Raw genomic sequence first — 20,231 nt, forward strand, 5'->3', positions numbered from 1 at the left:
GAGGCTGCCTCTCCTTTGGCTATAGTGGCTTATTTGGCACAAAACCTTCAGGCATACACGAGCTGTCATTAAGTCTGGTTTATACTCTCCGAGGGAGCGGAGAAATTTGTTTCAAAATTGGACACAGGTCTCCAAACTGACCTAGACGACGTGTAAAATAAAACGAAAATACTGCATTAAAAAAAACTAAGACTAAAGAGAAAAAGAGAAATGGGACAGCAAGAAGGAAAGTCTTCCCAAGGGACTTTCTTGGTCCGCTCCATTTCTGAGAAACTCACGGTACTGTACCTCCTCCCCAGGGCCAGTCCACTCAAGTGCAAGGAGCCGACCGCCCAGAGCCCCACTTCCCCCAACTGCAGCCTCCGGGTGGTCCCCTTGGCCCCGCCCTCTCTCCACCTGGGCGCCCTCTGGAGCACGCCTCCTCCAAACGTCCCGCCCCGCCGCCGTCCGACTTCAGGCGCCGCGAGTCGGCGCGCTGACGTCCGACGCTCCAGGTACTTTCCCCGCGGCCGGCCGGGCCCGGCGTGGGGGCGGGGCAGGGCGCGGAGCGCGCATGCGCCGCAGCGCCAGCGCTCTCCCCGGATCGTGCGGGGCCTGAGCCTCTCCGCCGGCGCAGGCTCCGCTCGCGCCAGCTCGCTCCCGCCGCCATGTCTGCCACCGTCGAGCGGGAGTTTGAGGAGTTGGATGCTCAGAATCGCTGGCAGCAGCTGTATTTGGTGAGTCGCGGTCTCGCGCAGTAGCCACAGTCCTCACCGAGGACCCGGGCTCGCGCCCGCCGGCTCCCTCCCGCCTCCCCCGCCTCCTGCTCGGGGCGGAAGTGGCGGCGCGCGGGCCGCGTCAGGGGCGCGCCTGCGCCGACCGGGTCTCTGGGCCCATCTGAAAAGACTTTGGGCGGGCGGGAGTGCTCTTCAGGAGCGCAAGCGCAGAGTTAGTTCGGGAAGGCGGCTCCACAGCGGCGCCTGGTGGCGGGCGAGGACGTACTCCGCCAGCCGGGGGGGACCTGGGAGGTCGGGCGGGGGGTGGGTTCCCGGGAGACCCGCGGGCGGTCCGAGAGTCCGCGGGGGGCCGAGAGAAGGGAAGTGAGGCCTCGGGGGACGCGGGCGGGCGGCGGGGAGCCGGCTGCAGGCTTGTGGGAGTTCGCAAGCCCTGGTGGCTGACTCTGCCCGCGGATACCTTTTTCGCTGGCCAGGTGTTCTGTGGCTGAGCGGAGGCCGGCCGCGGCACCCATTTCCGACGGCGCAGCTGGCTCTGGCCTCGGTGTTCTGGGTGGCTGCGGGGCCTCTCGAAATGGCAGTGCCTAAACCGTGGGGACGGCGGAAGCTCCCGGCGAATCAGCAGTCTGAATGTTTTCAGAGAGCCCAGTGTCTCAGCGCGTGGGTCGTCCTCCACACACAGCTTCCAGGAACGAGAACATCTGGCTTTGGTTGTGTTAGTTAAAAGAAAGAAAACGGGTGTTCTCTTTTAAATCTTCTTTACCGAGGGATACTTTACAGTAAGAGACACAGATTTTGTGTGCGGAGTTAAGCGAGTTTTCTAAATGTGTGCACCTGTGTAAGGCACCAACCAGGTCAAAATAATGAACCTTTTCATTACCCCGAAGGTGCCGTCATGCCCCTTCTTCCATCCCATAGACCAGACCACCGCCGTTCTGGTTTCTTACTGCTGTACAATAATCTTGCCTTTTCTCGAACTCCGTATGAGTGGAATCATGAGTGTAGTTGGATTCTTTTGTGACTAGTTTCTTCACATCAGCTAGAGAACCTTTGAATTCATACAGAACTGTATCTCTTTGAAAATGATTTAGTTGTCTGTACTGTACTGCTTCATTATTAGCATGTTATTCCCAAGATTAAATTGAGTGGTTGGTGAGTTAAATGTTGCTTCGGCTGTTCGGTTCACTCTGCAGAAAAAGGAAAAAAAAAAAAGGTTTTCCTGTAAATCTGGATGATTCTGGGTTTCTCCCCATTTAAATTCATTTAGTTAAAGGACGGTAAAAATTGCTTCTTTGTCATTACGATCAGAATGTAACTTTTTTTCTTGAACACATTAGCAGGAAGTGTAATAAATACCCTGGTTCACTTGAGTACAGAGTATATTAGAACAGAGTACTAACTTTTGAGAACGCTGGTAATGGCTTTACTAATTATAGAAAATTTTTAATGCAAATTCTGGTAGGAATCTTTGTGTTAGAGCCTGCCAGCTGTGTGACTTCTCCTGTTACATTTGTTTAAATAGAAGCTACTGTCTCCAAGTTGCTACTGATAAATCAAAATCCAGATTTGAGAAGAAAAAGGTGAATGTTACAGCTTAATTCAGCTTAATATTTTGGTTAAGCAGTTTGATTTTGGGGTGGTAGGGATAGCATTAATATATTTGAAAACTTAATGAAAACTGTAATTCCCTCTCACCACAAAAATGGACTTTCTTATATCCACTGAAAATTTCACATTAAATTTCAAGGAATTCAGGAAACACTTCCATGAACTGGTGCCCAGGAATCCTTTAGTGGTTTAGTCAATGCTTTTATTATTTTTTTTCATAACAGAAGAAGGAGAGCATTCGTTTGGTCAGTAGAAATCATGCAAAACATACTGGTGTTATGATAAAAGTTGGTCCCAAACCAAAAAAGTTAGTAATGGAAAGCAAGTGTTGAAAAAGGTTTTCCTTTGACTCTAGGATGTACATTCAGCTTTACTACAAATATGTACTGAGCACCAGTGGTGTACCAGTCCTGCTCTGGGCCATTGAGATTCTGCAGAGAATGAAGCAAAGTTTCTTCTCTTGGGGAGCTCACAATTCTAGGATTTGTTCTTTTGATGGCTTCACAATTCCCTATTTTCGTTCATCCACTCCTAACACATCTATTATGTATCAGTGTTAGACTGAGTCCCAGCTCTCAAGGATCTATCCCACTGGGAGTAGTAAATGGTAAGAAGATGAAAACATAAAAGTAAGAAATGCAAAAGCTAGTTTTAAGCATGGGGTGTTGTCTAATCACCCAAAGGGGTGCACCTGGAAATTCTGGTAGTGATTCTGCAGGAGGTGTGGCCTTAACTAAGTCTTGAAGGACAAGTTGGCTAGGTGAAGAGAATAAGGGAAGAAGAATTAGTGTTCCAGAGAAGGAAGGAATGTGTGCAGAGGTACAGAGCGTAGAACACCAAGAGGACTACCAAGAAATTAGCCTCGTGAGGAGTATGGAATGAAGTTGAAGTGCTGGAGGGATAAGGCTGGAGAGTAAGACAGAGGCTATTAGGTGCCTGTAGATCAGACTATGGAGTTGGAGCTAATTGATAGGACTCATTGAGGAATTTTAAGCCTGGAAGTACCATGCAAGATCATACTATATATTTTTAAAAATTTTTATTATTTTTTAAAGGTTTTAATTATTTTTTTTCAGCGTGCGAGTGAGCGAGAGCACAAGCAGGGGGAGCATCAGGCAGTGGGAGAAGCAGGCTTCCCTCTGGGCAAGGAGCCCGGTGTGGGACTCAGTCCCAGGACCCTGGGATCATGACCTGAGCCAAAGGCAGATGCTTAACCGACTGAGCCACCCAGGCATCCTTTTACTATATTTTCTTTTTAGTAAGATTGTTCTACTGGTGCGAATGATGGGGCTCTCTGTAGGCAGGTAGTACAGGGAAATATTCTGTTGGAATAAACCAGAAGAGAAGTGTTGACCTCCTGAACTAAGGCAGTGGCAGGAGGAATGAAGGGGAGATACTGATTTGAAGTGGTAAGGGGATAAGATGTTTGAAACTGTTTAATTCAGTTTGAGATGCCTGTAAGACATCAAAATGGAAATAGTTTAATATATAAATACAGACTTCAGGGAGGTCTGAGCTGTAAATAGGATTTTGGAAATCATGAGCACATAGGTGGTATTTGTGGATGAGGTCATCTAGGGAAAATATGGAGGGTTTGGAAATGCTGAAGGCCAACAACAATTAAGGGTGTAGGTAAAGAAAGAAGCTTGCAAAAAAGACTAGAGAGCAATAATCATGGAAGTGGGGGAATATTGATGGTAGGTGTGAAAGGAGTTGATGGTGAGGAGGGCCACATGCAGCAGATGGAAAATAAAGTCAAAACTGAAAGGGCCCATTGACTTAAGGAGTGGATGATCACACCTTTATTTTTTATTATTTGGTGTTGTTTTGTTTTGTGTGAGTGTGTTTTTGTTTTGCTTTGTTTTTAGAGGTGGGAGAAAGAGAGGGTGGGAGGGAGAGGGGGATAGAGAGAGAATCTTAAGCAGGCTCCATGCCTACCCTGTGTGAGCCCAATGTGTGAGGCTTGATCTCACAACCCTGAAATCTTGACCTGAACCGAAACCAAGAGTTGATGCCTAGCCCACCTGAGCTACCCAGGTGCCTTCAGATACCTTTAAAGATAATAATTTCAGTGGAGTACGAAAGTCAGATGCTGAGCATGGAGAAGAGAAGGTGGGAAGAAGTATAACCATGTAAATGGAGACCATTCTTTCAAGAAGCCTAACCTGACTGATGGAGTGGGGTAGGTAGCTAAAGTGACATACAGTTACGTCCCTTCTTACCGAAAACCTTCAATGGTTTTTTTCACTGCTCATAATGTAAAATTCAGATCCTTTTGTGGCTCACAAGACCACATGGTTTTTCTTCCCATATGACTTAATTCCCTCTTCCGTTGGGCTCTATTCCTTGAAATGTATGTGTCTGTTCTCCCTGAGGGCCTTCATAATTGTAGCTCTCCTGCTTTAGCACAACTTCTCCCCCTATTTTCCCCATTAACTACCTCCTACTCATCCCTGAAGTCTCACTTCCTTAGTGAAGGGCCTTCCTGCCCCTCCCCTGCAGGATATGATCCCCTGTTACATACTCCATAGTGTTCCACGACTTCCCCTTTCATAGCATTGCGTTGGTTATAATGTGCAGCAGATTATTTAGAGAACACAAATTTGCATTAAGCAAACCACTGTTATTTGAGTAGGGAAAAAATGCTTAAGTGAGCTCTCTGCTTTGTCTGTCACAAGACTGGGTGATATTTGTGTGAATTTTTTTGGCCGCGCTAATTGGATTAGGAAAAGAAAGGCTTTGCTCTTGGGCAAAAACTAGATACAACTAGAAGTTGGACTTGCTTAGTGGTGTGAGAACTTTTGCTTTACTTTTCATTGAAAGTCTTGCAGGAAATGAAAAATGAATTGATTATTTACTCCGTTTTACCCAGTTTTGAACAGTTGCTTTTATAACATAGCTTTTGGTAATAGGAGGTTTCTTAGGAATGAGTTACAGGGTCAGAGCAGAACAGACTATGAATTTCTCTTCTGCATTGTCTCATTAGAACTTCATGCAGGCAGTGGCAGTGCCTTGCACAACATCAGGCACTTAGTAGGTGCATGATAAATCTTTGTTGAATAATGACTTCTTACCAGAGAAGCCTGACTTGATGTGTCTTGGGAGAGGGGGAGGATAAGTAAGCCTAAAGAGAGAGGTTAGAAGTTGAGAAATAGAAGGGATTACTGTTGGTGCCAGAAACCTTGAAAAGCAGGTGCTGATGGGAGCAAGAGCACATAGATGGAAGAACTGGCCTCGAAAGGACACAAATGGCAGAAGTGAGATTGCTGGAAAAGTCTAATTTGGTTTGACTGACAAACTAATGAAACATTAATGTAGTCTCAGGTTAACTGCTTTTTGAGAAATGGTCATGATTGCTTTCTTTTTTGTCTGTAGTCACTGTGATTGCTGTCTGAATCAGGCCGGGGCATGAGAAGGGCAGAGAAAGAATGAAGTTTTACGAGCTTTCAGGGAAGGGAGTGAAACTGTAGGGAAATGGCAAAAAAAAAAAAAAAAAAAAAGAAGAAGAAGAAGAAAAGAAAAAATCATCTAAGCTATGGAGTAATGTTTCTAGTAAATGGTGGCTCAGAAAGAATTTGGTTGACTAATCAGAGTTTAGGAACTGTGAAACTCTTAACTGGTCATTATTCTTTATTAGAAATTAGTAGTTCAGAGAACTGCCAGAGTTAAGAGTCATTTGTGAGTCAGCCAAGTTTTAGAAGTAGAGTATCAAGGGAAGTCTATTTTTCTAATATTTATAGTGGGTAGCCATAGGATAAACCAAAGCTTTCTTTTTTTTTCTTTTTTCTTTTTTTTAATTTTTAAAATTTATTTGACAGAGATCACAAGCAGGCAGAGGCAGGTGGGGGGTGGGGGGAGAGCAGGCTCCCTGCCGAGCAGAGAGCCCATTCGGGGCTTGATCCCGGGACCCTGAGATCATGACCTGAGCCGAAGGCAGAGGCTTAACCCACTGTGTCACCCAGGTGCCCCAAAGCAAAGCTCTCTTGTACTAAAACACTTCCTTTGCAGTGTGTATTACACGTTGTCTACAATTGTTTAATGTTAGGATTAGGGGTTTCACATGGTTGCATGTGCTCTTCTCTATAGACTCCTTAAATTTCCTTGAAAATAGCCTGCTTTCTCATATTTGGAGTCTTTACATATGTTGGGTATTTTCTATGCCTTATATATCTAGGAAACCTCTTTAAGACTAGCCTCTGGTCTCCTTAGGCAAAGTTATGTGATTCCTGAACCTCTATATTCTTTTATTGGAGTATGAATCACATAGTGTTAGAACTGTCTACTTGTGTGTCAGGCTCTTTGGAGGGGTGCTTTGTTTTGTTTCCCCACCATTTGCCTGTAGTTCTGAGACATTCACTAAACAAAAGAATCACACTCCCCTTTTAAAATGTTGGCCCCTTGCGGCTCCTGCCTGGCTCAGTTGGTGGAGCATGCACTTCTTCTTTTTTTCTTTTTTTAAAGATTTTATTTCTTTATTTATTTGACAGAGAGAGAGAGAGAGATCGATCACAAGTAGGCAGAGAGGCAGGTAGAGAAGGGGAAGCAGGCTCCCTGTTGAGCAGAGAGGCCAATGTGGAGCTCCATCCCAGGACCCTGAGGTCATGACCTGAGCCGAAGGCAGAGGGTTCACCCACTGAGCCACCCAGGCGCCCTGAGCATGTACCTCTTGATCTCAGGGTTGTGAGTTCAAGCCCTGCATTGGGTGTAGAGATTACTTAAAAATCTTAAAAATAGATAAATAACATGTTAGCACCTTGATGTATTCCAGCCCCCTCATTCATAGCTGAGGAGATGCCTGTCCAGCATGAGGTTGGGACTTCTATACAGTTGCCACCATACCCAACAGTGACACAGATCGGACCCAAATTTAGTCCTTAGGATTTTCATTTCTGTGTTATCCCAATTTGCCATTGTGACTACTTACATTGCTTTCTCCTTAAGATCTACTTGAGATTAATGCCACTGATTGTATCATTTAAAATTTTTCGTAGCAAGAAGAGAACAGAATGTGTTTTAATAGGTCGGGTCATTTTGGGACTGGAGGCCTTTAAAATAGTATCTGGGATCTGTGGGTTAGACTGGACAGTGATTTCCAAGTCCCCTGAAACTGTCTGCTAAATTGTGTGTATGTGTGAGTGTGTTTCAGTATTTTGTTTCTAGGTGATTCAATAGCTTTTGTTCTGCTATGGATCTCTGTGACTCCTTCATAGGTAAGGGCCGCTGCTTTAAGGGAAAGCAGCCTTGGGAACGGTGACCCTGTAGAGAATATATAACTAGAAATTATAACTGTTTTGGCTCTGATGTATGTTCTATAGTTACTGATACCTGTCTGTAATTGTGGAAATCCAGACAGTCACCTTTGTCCTAGGCTTTCTAGCTTGCCTTTTCCAATTTCTTGTTTTTGTTTGTTTGTTTGTTATTTGTAGGAGAGAGCATCTTAAGCAGGCTCTACAGGCAGTGTGGAGCCTGATGATGGGGCTCTATTTTACAATCCTGAGATCATGAACTGGTCAAAATTCAGATGCTCAACCAACTGAGCCACACAGGCGCCCCTCAATTTCTTGATTTTAACTGGAATCTCCAAGAACTCAAAGCTACTCCCAGATCGCTACTATGCACATAATTCCTTGTTCCAGTTGGAGACCTGTGACAACTCTTGCAGTCTCCTGTTCTGTCGTTCTGTCTCCCTGCTTGATCACTTAGTGCTCTAAGTCACTGTTTCTTGAGGGCTGTTTGTTGGGGCTTGTTTATTTTTTTCATTTCAAAAAAATTGATTTATTTATGAGATGAAGAGCGCAATTGGAGAGGAGCAGAGGGAGAGGGAAAGAAGCAGACTCTGTGCTGAGCACAGAACCAAGTGTGGGGCCTTGATCCCACAAATCTGACATCATGACCTGAGCCGAAGTCAAGAGCTGGCCACTCAACAGCTGAGCCACCCAGGCACCCCATAGGGGCTTGGTTAAACTAACTGGCATATTAGAACTTTTGTAATACTCTACATTATTCTGGGGAGCATGCTTAGCTGTACTGTGTCAGTCTAGCATGTAAAATTTAAAAAACATAGCAGCTGATAACTGAGGAGGAAATAGGGTTCTGCAGGATAATTTTAAAGAATGTAAATTCTGACTTTGTTGTTCTGAGTTGAATACGCAGATGTTGTAATTAATGATGTTCTAGCTTGCCTGGCTACTATCTGAAATAGTTGTTGAAAATGAATGTGATGCTATTTTAAATGTATTTAATGTAGTGCTAATTTAATGTTCTGTTTATGGTATAGTAGTAGTAATGTTCAGGCAGTTGTTTTGGCTTAATGGTAAATCCTTGATTTTAGATTTTAAACATAGGGGTGCCTGGGTGGCTTGGTCAGTTAACATCTGCCTTAGGCTCAGGTCATGATCCTGGGGTCCTGGGATTGAGCCGTATGTGGGGCTCTCTGCTCAGCAGAGTCTACTTCTTGTGCTTCTGCCTTCCCATCCCCACGCCCCGTCTCCTGTCAAATAAATAAATAAATAAACCCTTAAAGATCTTAAAACATCTTTAAACACCTTTAAAATGAAACCTATGAATGAGACGAATGCCTACATACATAAAATCCTCTAAATTTTAGCATGCGATTTCAAACTGTTGGGGTTGATGACCTCTGGGAAAGAAGTCCTGGTCGAGAAACTGATTTCTGATTAGACACTTTATCTGTGAATTTCTGGTACTTTTTCAGTGCGGTATTTTCATGGTTTTTTTTTTTTTTTTTTTTAAGATTTTATTTATTTGACAGAGATCACAAGTGGGCAGAGAGGCAGAGAGAGAGGAGGAAGCAGGCTCCCTGCTGAGCAGAGAGCCTGATGCAGGGCTCCATCCCAGGACCCTGGATCATGACCTGAACTGAAGACAGAAGCTTAGCATATTGAGCCATCCAGGTGCCCCTTCATGTTTGTTTTAATGCACTCTTCTTACTCCTTTTGCAACCAGTATGTCTGATTTAATATGCTCTTCCTCTGTCAATTTAATTTGGTTTCTTTCTTTTTTTTTTTTTTTTAAAGATTTTATTTATTTTTTTGACAGAGAGAAATCACAAGTAGATGGAGAGGCAGGCAGAGAGAGAGAGGGAAGCAGGCTCTCCGCTGAGCACAGAGCCCGATGCAGGACTCGATCCCAGGACTCCGAGATCATGACCTGAGCCGAAGGCAGCGGCTTAACCCACTGAGCCACCCAGGCGCCCCTAATTTGGTTTATTTCACTGAGCATTTATAATTTTGTTTCAGACTGCTTTCATTCCTTTGAAGAAAATCTCATACCGAATTATTTTATTCTTTCACTGTATTTGAACAGTTTTATACTCTGAAAGCTGTCAGTTCCTCTTTGCAGTTTCTAGTTGACCCTGGAACAATACAGGGTTAGGGGTGTCCACATATAAGTTTTAACTCCCTAAAACTTAGTTATTATTAGCCCACTGTTGACTGGAAGCCTTACCAAAGACATAGTTAAGATATTTTTTATGTTGTGTGTATTTTATAGTGTATTTTTATAACAAAGTGAGCTAGGGAAAAGAAAATGTTATTAAAATCATAAGGAAGAGGAGGCATCTGGGTGGTTCAGTCGTTAAGCGTCTGCCTTTGGCTCAGGTCATGATCCCAAGGTCCTGGGATCGAGCCCCACATCGGACTCCCTGCTTCTTGAGAAGCCTGCTTCTTCCTCTCCCCCTGCTGTGTTCCCTCTCTCACTGTGTCTCTCTTTGTCAAATAAATAAAATCTGAAAAAAAAAAAATCATAAGGAAGAAAAAATACCATTTTGTTCGAGGGTCACCTATTTAATCGTACTTCCAGAAATTCTTTAGATGGGTTGGACTTAGGTTGTATGGCTTCCAGAGTGTGACCACTCTGTTCCTAGTCAAGGGCTGGTATGCTGGGGTCACCTGAGAAAACTGAAGTCCCGTCATGACAGTGAGACCTGCTTCTGCATGATTTATGTTTTAATCATTGCCTGCTTCCCTTTCTCCCTCCATCGCACTCCTACAAAACAAATACTAGCACAATGTTCTACACCTTGCTTTTTTTTTTTTCACTTAATCTGTTATTGGAAATCCTTCCATTTAGCTGTGTTCATTTTAACATTTTAATAGTACTCACTATTTAACCATTGATCTATGGGCTTGTAGATTATTTCTAGTCGTCAGCTATTTAAAAACAATGTTGCAATGAATAACCTTACAAAGAAGTTTTATCAATGTACACTTCCATCATTGGTGTAAGAAAGTGCTTGTTTCCTTATACTCTTTGACCTCTACCCAGTTACATCATCTAACTTTCTGATCTTTATCTGAGAGGTGAAAAATAGTCTTACTGTAGTTATAATTTGCAGTTTTGTTGTAATGAGTGCCATTGAACAGCTTCTCTTTTGAAAAAGCCAATTGTATTTCCTTTCTCTTTTTAATACATAGGAGTTCTTTACACATTAATGAAGTTAAGTCTTTGTCGTATATTGCAAATATTTTTTCAATTTTAATATTTTTTCAATTTTAATTTTTTTTCAATTTTCAACTTTTTGGCCATGTTTGTGGTATTTTTTATGTAGAAAATTTAAATTTTTATGAAATCCGATTTATCAGCTTTTTCTAGATTTTTGCACCATGGCTTAGAAAGACCTTGTCTAGTCTATGATTACAAAAAATTTTCTTCTACAATTTTATGGTTTCTTTTTTTTTTTTTTTAATGTTTAAATGATTCTTCAACCAGGACTTTATTCTGATAAAAGGGATGAGGTAGACATCCAATTAATTTTTTTGTATAAAATATATATAACAAAATATTCCATTTTAGCCATTTGTAAGTATACAATTCAATGTCATTGATTCCATTTATAATGTTGTGCAACCATCACCACCGTTTCCAAAACCCTTTCAGCACCCCAAATAGAAACTCTGTACCCATTAAGCAATAACTCCTTATTTCCCCCTTCCCCTGGTGACTTCTGCTCTACTTTCTATCTGTGAATTTGTCTCTTCTAGATACCTCATACAAGTGGAATCATATGTTGGTCCCTTTGTATCTGGTTTATTTCACTTAGCATAAGGTTGTCAAGGTTGAGCAATGTTTTTGTAGCCTGTTACCAACTTCATTCCTTTTTATGGCTGACTAATTTTTTTTGTGCGTATATACCACATTTTGTTTCTCCATTCATCTGTTAATGGACACTTAGGTTGTGTTCACTATTGGACTGCTGTGAATAATTCAGCTATGAACATTGCTGTGCATATAGGCATTGGAATCCTTGTTTTTTAATTCTTTTGGATTTGGACCTGGAAGTGGAGTTGCTGGATAATATGGTAATTCTGTGTTTAGCTAAATGGTTTCTTTGGTGGCTGCAACGTTTTATGTTCCCACTAGCAGTGTTTGAGGATTCTAATTTCTTTATATTCTCACAAACACTTGTTATTTTCCATTTTTAAAATTATAGTCTTGCTAGTAGGTATGAAGTGGTTTATATTTGCATTTCTGTAATGACTAAGGATGTCAAGTATCTTTTTCCTGTGTTTATTGACTAACTGTGTATCTTAGGAGAAATGTCTGTTCAGTTCCTTCGCCTGTTTTTTTCCTAAGACAACTTTTTTTTAAACCCTTTTTTAAAAAAAAAATTTATTTATTTATTTGAGAGAGATGGAGAGCACAGAGGGAGAGTAGGAGGAGAAGCAGACTCCCTGCTAAGCAGAGAGCCCAATATGGGACTTGATCTTGGGACCCTAAGATCATGACTTGAGCCAAAGGCAGATGCTTAACCAGCTTAGCCACCCAGACACCCAAGACTTCATTTTTTTTTTTTTAGAGTAGTTTTAGGTTCACAGCAAAATTGAGGGGGAGCTGCAGAAATTTCTCATGTACCTCCTGCCCCCACATATGCGGCCTTCCACATTATCAAAATCCCCCACCAGAATGGTATGCTTGTTATAATTGATGAGCCTACATTGATATAAATATCCAAAATCCCTAGTTTACATTGGGGTTCTTTTTTGTTTGTTTGTAAAGATTTTATTTATTTGACAGAGAGAGATCACAAGTAAGGCAGAGAGGCAGGCAGAGAGAGGAAGGGACGCAGCCTCCCCGCTTCACAGAGTCCCATGTGGGGCTCAATCCCAGGACCCCAGGATCATGCCCTGAGCCGAAGGCAGAGGCTTTAACCCACTGAGCCACCCAGATGCCCCTTGGGGTTCATTTTTGGTGGCATACATTCTGAGGCTTTGGGCAAATGTATCCATGTGTCCATCATTATGGCATCATATATAAAAGTCCGGTGTTCTCCCTATTCATCCCTACCCCCTTCCCCAACCCCAGTAACCATTATTGATCTTTTTACTGTCTTCATAGTTTCGCCTTTTCCAAAAACGTCATATAGTTGGAATCATATAGTAAGTAGCCTTTTCAAATTGGCTTCTTTCACTTAGTAATATGCATTTAAGGTTCCTACATGTCTTCATGGCATGATAATTCATTTCTTTTGAACACTGAGTAATACTCCATTGTCTGGATGTAACACTGTTTTTCCATTCATCTACTGAAGGACATCTTGGTTGCTTCCAAGTTTAGACAGTTGTACGCAAAGCTGCTATGTCCGGTTTTTCTGTGAGCATAAGTTTTCATCTTCTTTAGGTAAATAGCAAGGAGTGCAATTACTGGATCATATGGTAAGAGTATGTTTTGTTTTGTGAGAAACCACCAAAGTGTTTTCCAAAGTGGCTGTACCATTTTGTATTCTCACCAACAATGAATGAGAGTTATTATGCTTTATATCCTTGTCAACTTTTGGTGTTCTCAGTGTTCCAGATTTTGGCCATTCTAATAGATGTCTGTGTATTTTTACATTGTTTTTCCTTTTGTTGTTGAATTGTAGGAATTCTTTGTATGTTGTGGTTATTAATCTCTTGTCAGATACATGATAGGCAAATATTTTTTCCGAAGCTGTGTGTTTCCTTTTAATTGTGTATTGTCATTTGATGAACAGAGATTTTAATTTTGTTGAAGCCCAGTGTATTTTATTTTATTTTTTTTGTCACCTGTGCTTTTGGTGTCATAATTTAAGAAACCATTACCAAATCTAAGATGATGACTTTCAGTGCCTATGCTCTCTTCCAAGAGTTTTATTGTTTTAGCTCTTACATTTGGTCTTTGATCCATTTTAGTGAATTTTTGTATGGTGAAAGTCAGCTTCATTTTTTTTGCATGTGGATATCCAGTTTTCCCTGCATCACTTGTTGAAAGACTTTCCACATTGAATTTGCTTGCTTGTTGAAAATCAAATGACTGTAGATCTGAGAGTTTATTTTTGAACTTTGTATTCTATTCCATTGATCTCTGTGACTGTTTTTATGCCATACCACACTGGTAACATTTAACTATAGCTTTGCAGTAAGTTTTGTAATCAGGAAGTGTGAGTCCTCCAACTTTGTTACTCTTTTTCAAGATTATTTCGGCTATTCAGGGTCCTGTGAAATTCCATGTAAATATTGGGATGAGATTTTCCATTTCTGCATATTTGTCACTGAAATTTTCATAGAGATGACACTGAATGAGTGTATCACTTTAGGTAGTTTTGTATTCTTAGTATTTAAATCTTCCAATTCATGAATACAGGATTTCTTTGTATTTATTTAGGTTATCCTTAATTTCATCTGTGTTTTGTAGTTTCCAGTGTACAAACCTTTCACTTTTTTGGTTAAGTTTATTCAGAACACTTCTTTTTGATTCTGTTGTAAATGGGATTGTTTTCTTAATTTCCTTCTTTGGCTTCATTGCTAGTGTATAGAAATACTGACTTTTGTATGTTGATTTTGTGTTCTGCTGCTTTGCTGAATTTATTAACAGGTTTGTTTTTTTTTGTGTGTGTGGGTGGGTTCTTTAGGATTTTCTACATATAAGGTCATGTCATTTGTGAATAAAGATAGTTTTACAACTTCCATTCCAATTTGAATGCCTATTTATTTATTATAGTACAGTTACTCTGGCTAAAATTTCAGTACTCTGTTGAATAGAAGTAGTGAAAGTGTGGGATACCTGACTGGCTCATTTGGTAGAGTGTGTGATTTTTGTTCTTGAGGTTGTGAGTTTCAAACTCAAACTCACCTAACCCCAGGTTAGGTGTGGAGATTACTTAAAAATAAAAATTTTAAAATAAATTAATAAAATCCTGGGGAAAAAAAAAAGAAGTGGTGAAATTGGGAATCATTGTCTTGTTCCTGACCAGTTTTTTTTTTTTTTCCTAAATAATTGCCTGCTTTTATCATACTGTTTCCTGAATATCCCATCCCTTTTTCCTTCCTCTTCCTGCCATTTAGAGTACCATCCTTATAATTTGCAGAATTCCTTTATGTATATTGGGTGAATGAAACATGAACAAATGACTGTATAATCTCATCTCTATGCTTGTTCATCCTCATTTCTTGCATTTTCCTCTCTTGTGCACCACAAGTTCTGTGGTGCTTATACTTCTTGCAAGACATCAGTTATTCATTCTTTCTTTTGTTTATTTTTTTTATTTGTTTATTTTTATGTACTTTTGCATCTTAATGACTTGGCACAAGCTGTTTTGTCTACTTAGACCTGTCATTCTCTACTTGTTTATGTGGCATACTCCTAGTTTTTGTTTTTGTTTTTGTTTTTTGGTAAGTCTTCATTTTAAGTTTCTGCGCCCAGTGTGGGACACGAACTTAACAACCCAGAGATCAAGAGTTGCATGCTTCACCAGCTAAGCCGGCTGGCACCCCTCCTGGTCATCTTTTGGGTTTATTCGTGCACTGTGCTCTTTACTCCCCGAGGTGAAAGTAAATCTACTTTCCATGTTTATTTTGTATGCATCTGTGTGTGTGTGTGTGTGTGTGTGTGTGTTTATTTGAGGTTTTATTTATTTATTTGACAGAGTGCCCAGGCAGGGGGAGGAGGGAGGGGGGGAGGGGAAGAAGCAGGCTCCCTGCTGAGCAGGGAGTCCCATGCCATGGGGACTCCATTCCAGATCCCTGGGATCATGACTTGAGCCAAAGGTAGATGCTTAATAGCTGAGCCACACAGGCATCCCTCTGTGTTTATTTTAAATGTGAACATACTTTTCTTATGGCACTTACGATAGTCTTAAGGAAAATTCTGAGGTCTGAGTATAAAAAAAGAGAAGATTGTTAGATAGAGCGGTACAAATAGCCGTAAACATCGACAACAAGAACAGTGATAGATCGATCATGAGAAATGGATATAAATTTTCAGGTTCTTAATCCCATGCAATAGAGGCTTTTTTGTTGTTCTTACTTATTATCGAAATGACCAAAATGCAGTGATAAGAGGAAAAATCTACATTATTATTTGTCACCAGAGAAGGGTCTTATCCATATACTTGAGACTTAGAGGGTTTTTTTGTTTTGTTTTTTCAGTTTTCTTGGGAAATGACTGATATACATATATACATCACTGTTTACATTTAAGGCGTGTACAGCATGGTGGTTTGATTTATATGTATTGTAAAATGATTACCACATAGGTTCTGCTAACATCCATCTTCTCATATAAATAAAATAAAAGGAAAAGACAGGAAGGAAAACAGTTTTCTCCTTGTGAGGAGAACTTTTAGGATTTAATCTCAGTAACTTTCCTCTGCATCACATAGTAGTGTTAAGCTCTAGTCATCCTGTTGTACATTTCCTCTGCAATACTTATTTTACTTATAACTGGAAGTTTGTATCTTGACCAGTTTCCTCCAATTCCAAGAATTAGGGGATTTTGATATAAAACAGTGTGAGCATCTACAAAAGCTTGGGTGAAAGTTGATGCCTGCACTCTCTGTGAAGATGAGCAAACAAATGTTAAACATATGGAAAGTTCAACACCTCAAGAAAGTGAGACTAGTTGGATCATTTAGAGCATGTGGAATAGTATATGAAATAGGGGAAACTGGAATTCAGATTCCCAAAACTAGAGCAAGTTATAAAAATAAACCGAGAACAGGAAGGAGTTCTTAAACTTATAAAACATAATTGTTGAAAAAAACTTAAGGTTCACTAGCAAAATAATGCAGAATACCAAGTTAGCATGAGAAAAATCTGAATTCAGGAAAGAGATATTTAAAGTGAAAATTATGAGAGAACACTTAAAACACATAAAAGTCTCAAATCTCTGTGTTAGGTGGTTCTGAAAGAGAACAGAGGACCCGGAGATGAAGCAGGGACCAAAGACATAAATGGAAGAGTGTTTCTGAGCTGAAGAAAGCCTTGAATTTCAAGATTAAAGGGGACCACAAAGTCTTCATCAAGAATATATTAAAAAAGCGGGCGCCTGGGTGGCTCAGTGGGTTAAGCCGCTGCCTTCGGCTCAGGTCATGATCTCAGGGTCCTGGGATCGAGTCCCGCATTGGGCTCTCTGCTCAGCAGGGAGCCTGCTTCCCTCTCTCTCTCTCTGCCTGCCTCTCTGCCTACTTGTGATCTCTGTCTGTCAAATAAACAAATAAAACCTTTAAAAAAAAAGAATATATTAAAAAAGCATAAAAACCTAGGTGTGTCTTAATGAATTTTCCAAGTAACAGGATAGAAGACAAAACCCTGTAACGTAGAAAAACAAGTTATGTGGAGAGAAGAACCTGTCAGTTTTGCATCAGACTTATGCACTCTGACAGTGTATGCCAGAAGATAATGGAGAAATGTCACCCAAGAGCTGAGAGAAATGAAATAGGTATAGAACGCAGATTTGGGCAGTGAAGCCAGGTAAACTCTAGAGTTAACGTTAAGTAATTGTAAATACTGTTGTAAACCTTACTGCAAGTGGTAAGAAATTAATTTTGAAATAATTGAAAGTGTAAAAAATATGGATCCGAAGTTCTAGATTATTTCAAGAAAATATGGGGGATTGGGCTGTAGGAAGAAGGAAGTGAAATATGATAATTGTACTGTAGATTTTTATCAGTAGGGATTTTTTTTTAAAGATTTTATTTATTTGGGAGAGGGAGAAGCAGGCTCCCTGCTCTTGGGGCTTCATCCCAGGACCCTGAGATCATGATCCGAGCTGAATGCAGACACTTAACCGACTGAATCACCCAGGCACTCCTACCAGTAGGGATTTATTGATAGATGCTTTCACATTAGTAGAAAAATACAAGTTCAAACATGGCTTTTACAAAATTTTAAGACTGATTCCCAGTAGAATAGGAGTGGTACTTTTACTTCTAAATTACTAGAGGGAAAGAGGAACAAAGAAAACTTGATTAATACAGAAAACAACGGGAAATAGGAAATAAGGAAGCATAACATATAGAAAACAACAGCCGTTGCGAATCATTTTTGGGTAAAAGAAGAAATCAATATACCATTAAAGACTCTAGAAAATAATGAGATGACACTCTTCTAAGCTTAATAGGATTTGAAAAGTCTCTAAAGCAAGAAGGAAAGAAGGATATTAGTGGGCTAAGCAAGCATTTCATTCAAGCTAAAAAAACAAAGTAAAATAAAGTTTTAGAGGGTCAGATTGAATACAAAGGAAAGATAAAAATAGATGAGTAAGCATCTTCCCTTCCCCTTCCAAATAGGCAGTTTAATTTTACTTATGATTATAATCCTAAAATTCTAATGATATTATGAGGTATTATCTAGGGATACAGTTAGAACACCATTCCCAAATTTATTTTGGGACTGTAAAGATGGTCAGTATGAGGGAATGTAATACTATGAAATCCATCCTTACTGATTAAGGGAGAAAAAAGTGTAGTCCTATTGAGATCAGTTAAAAATAATTTTTTTTTAAATGCTTAAGAATAAACTTAAGAAATGTGTTGGGTTTGGGGTACCTGGGTGGCTTAGTCAGTTAGTTATCTGACTCTTGATTTCTGCTCAGGTCGTGATCTCAGGGCCATGGGATTGAGCCCCATGAAGGCGGCTCCATGCTTAGTGTGGAGTCTGCTTGAGATTCTCTCTCTCCCACTCCCCCTTCTCACTTGTGTGTGCAAACACACATTCTCTCTCTCTCTAAAATAAATAAATTTTTAAAAATAAAGATTTGAAGCAGATAGTCAAAAGTGGCAATAAGTGTTTAATCTCACTGATGGTAAAATGGATGTGATAATATATATATTTCTACTTGAAATATTTCACAGTGAAAATAAATTTTTATTGCATAAATCCGTACTCTTCCCTAGATGTTCAGCCTCTCCCCAAAATTTACTAATTTCTCATCCTCTTAGAATTATTCACTGTATTCTAGGCATATTTATGTTTGAGTGAATTGTTCCCTCCCCACCATGAGTGCAGTATTGTTTTGTACTTTTTTCACTATGCAGTGAAATTGTTCATTTCATTGTTTCCTTGAAATTTTTTCATATCACTATATGTAGCACTTGTCCTTTTTCCTTGTTTCCTTTTCCGTTATAAATTATAAGGCATTGGTGCCTTATAATTTATCTCACCAGTTCACTCCTGAAGATCATTTAACATTTTTGCTAATTTTTCACTCTTATGTACAGTGAACATCCTTGTCCATAAATCTTTGCACACAGGTGGGTGGCTATGTGATATAAATTCCTTGAGGATAAAATTGGTGGGTCTGGGACGCCTGGGTGGCTCAGTTGGTTAAGCAGCTGCCTTCGGCTCAGGTCATGATCCCAGCATCCTGGGATCGAGTCCCACATTGGGCTCCTTGCTCAGCGGGGAGTCTGCTTCTCCCTCTGCCTCTGCCTGCCATTCTGTCTGCCTGTGCTCGCTCTCTCCCCCCCTCTCTCTGATAAATAAATAAAATCTTAAAAAAAAAAAATTGGTGGGTCAAATGTATGATCTTATTAAATCATTCCCAAACATTGTATCTGTTTACATTCAGCAATAATGTATGAGAATACTATCATCTGCCTCGTATTACCAGAATTTTTTATTCTTGCCAGTTTGTTTTCTCTACATTTGATACAGAAAAGCTATTAACAGACAACTGTTAAAGTATGTTTTTATTTTGTAATTTTTAATTTTTTAAAAAAAATATTTTTATTTATTAAGAGAGCGCACGCACCAGCAAGAGAGAACACAAGTTGGGGGTAGGGGGTAGAGGGCGAAGCAGGCTCCCTGCTGAGCAGGGAACCTAATGTAGGGCTCAGTCCCAGTACTTTGTGATTGTGACCTGTGCCAAAGGCAGGCACTTAACCAACTGAGCCACTCAGGTGTCCCTGTTTTAGTATTATTTTAAATTAATATTTTTCTTTTATGTCAGTTACTAATTTGCAATATAAAATTACTTGGTAGGAGCGCTTGGGTGGCTCAGAAGGTTTGATGACTGCCTTTGGCTTAGGTCATGATCTCCAGATTTTGGGATCAAGCTCCATGTCAGGCTCCCAGCTCAGCAAGGAGTCTGATTCTCCCTCTCCCTCTATGCTCCCCTTGCTTTTGCTCTCTTTGTCTCTGTATCTCTCTCAAATGAATAAATAAAATCTTTTTAAAAAATTACTTTGTAGTGTTTCAACTCTATAAAGTGTATGAAGTTATCAAATAAATATAAGCCTAGACCTGAATGTATTTAATTTTACATGTAAAATTTATTACTTAACATATAAAAGCTTAATATAATTAACGTGTTGGAATAGTTGACACTTTTACATCTTTTCAGCAAATTACATTTGTTATATGCTTTCTTGGAAAAGTTTTTGAAACCGAAAGGTAATATTTCTGTCCAAATTAATATATGAGGCTGTATAACTTTGATACTGGAACTGAATTAAGTCATATGAAAATAGAAAATTAGGGGTCAGTTTAACTTAAAAACATAGATGTGTACATCTTAAATAAAACAGTGGTGGTACTTCTAGACAATGGGATATTATTCAGCACTAAAAAGAAATGAGCTATCAAGCCATGAAAGGACATGGAGGAACTTTAAAGGCATATTACTAAGTGAAAATGTGTAAATTGTAATTCAACA

General features: G+C 40.1%; 1 protein-coding gene across 4 annotated transcripts in view; it reads left to right on the plus strand.

The window, feature by feature from the left end:
• Window positions 1–502: 502 nt before the first annotated feature.
• Window positions 503–20,231, plus strand: part of PTPN2 (protein tyrosine phosphatase non-receptor type 2) — an 86,809-nt gene continuing 67,080 nt past the window's right edge. Inside the window, exon 1 of one of the 4 annotated variants that reach the window (XM_004742672.3) lies at window positions 503–716. In XM_004742672.3, the coding sequence (XP_004742729.1) occupies window positions 648–716 (69 nt within the window). In that variant the 5' untranslated portion in view covers window positions 503–647. The remainder of the gene's footprint in view (window positions 717–20,231) is intronic. The other 3 variants (XM_004742673.3, XM_004742670.3, XM_004742671.3) reach the window with 3 other exon arrangements.

The sequence above is a fragment of the Mustela putorius genome, unplaced genomic scaffold (genome assembly GCF_011764305.1).
Source record: "Mustela putorius furo isolate JIRA1106 unplaced genomic scaffold, ASM1176430v1.1 tig00003858_pilon_pilon_pilon, whole genome shotgun sequence".
Classification (NCBI taxonomy): domain Eukaryota; kingdom Metazoa; phylum Chordata; class Mammalia; order Carnivora; family Mustelidae; genus Mustela; species Mustela putorius.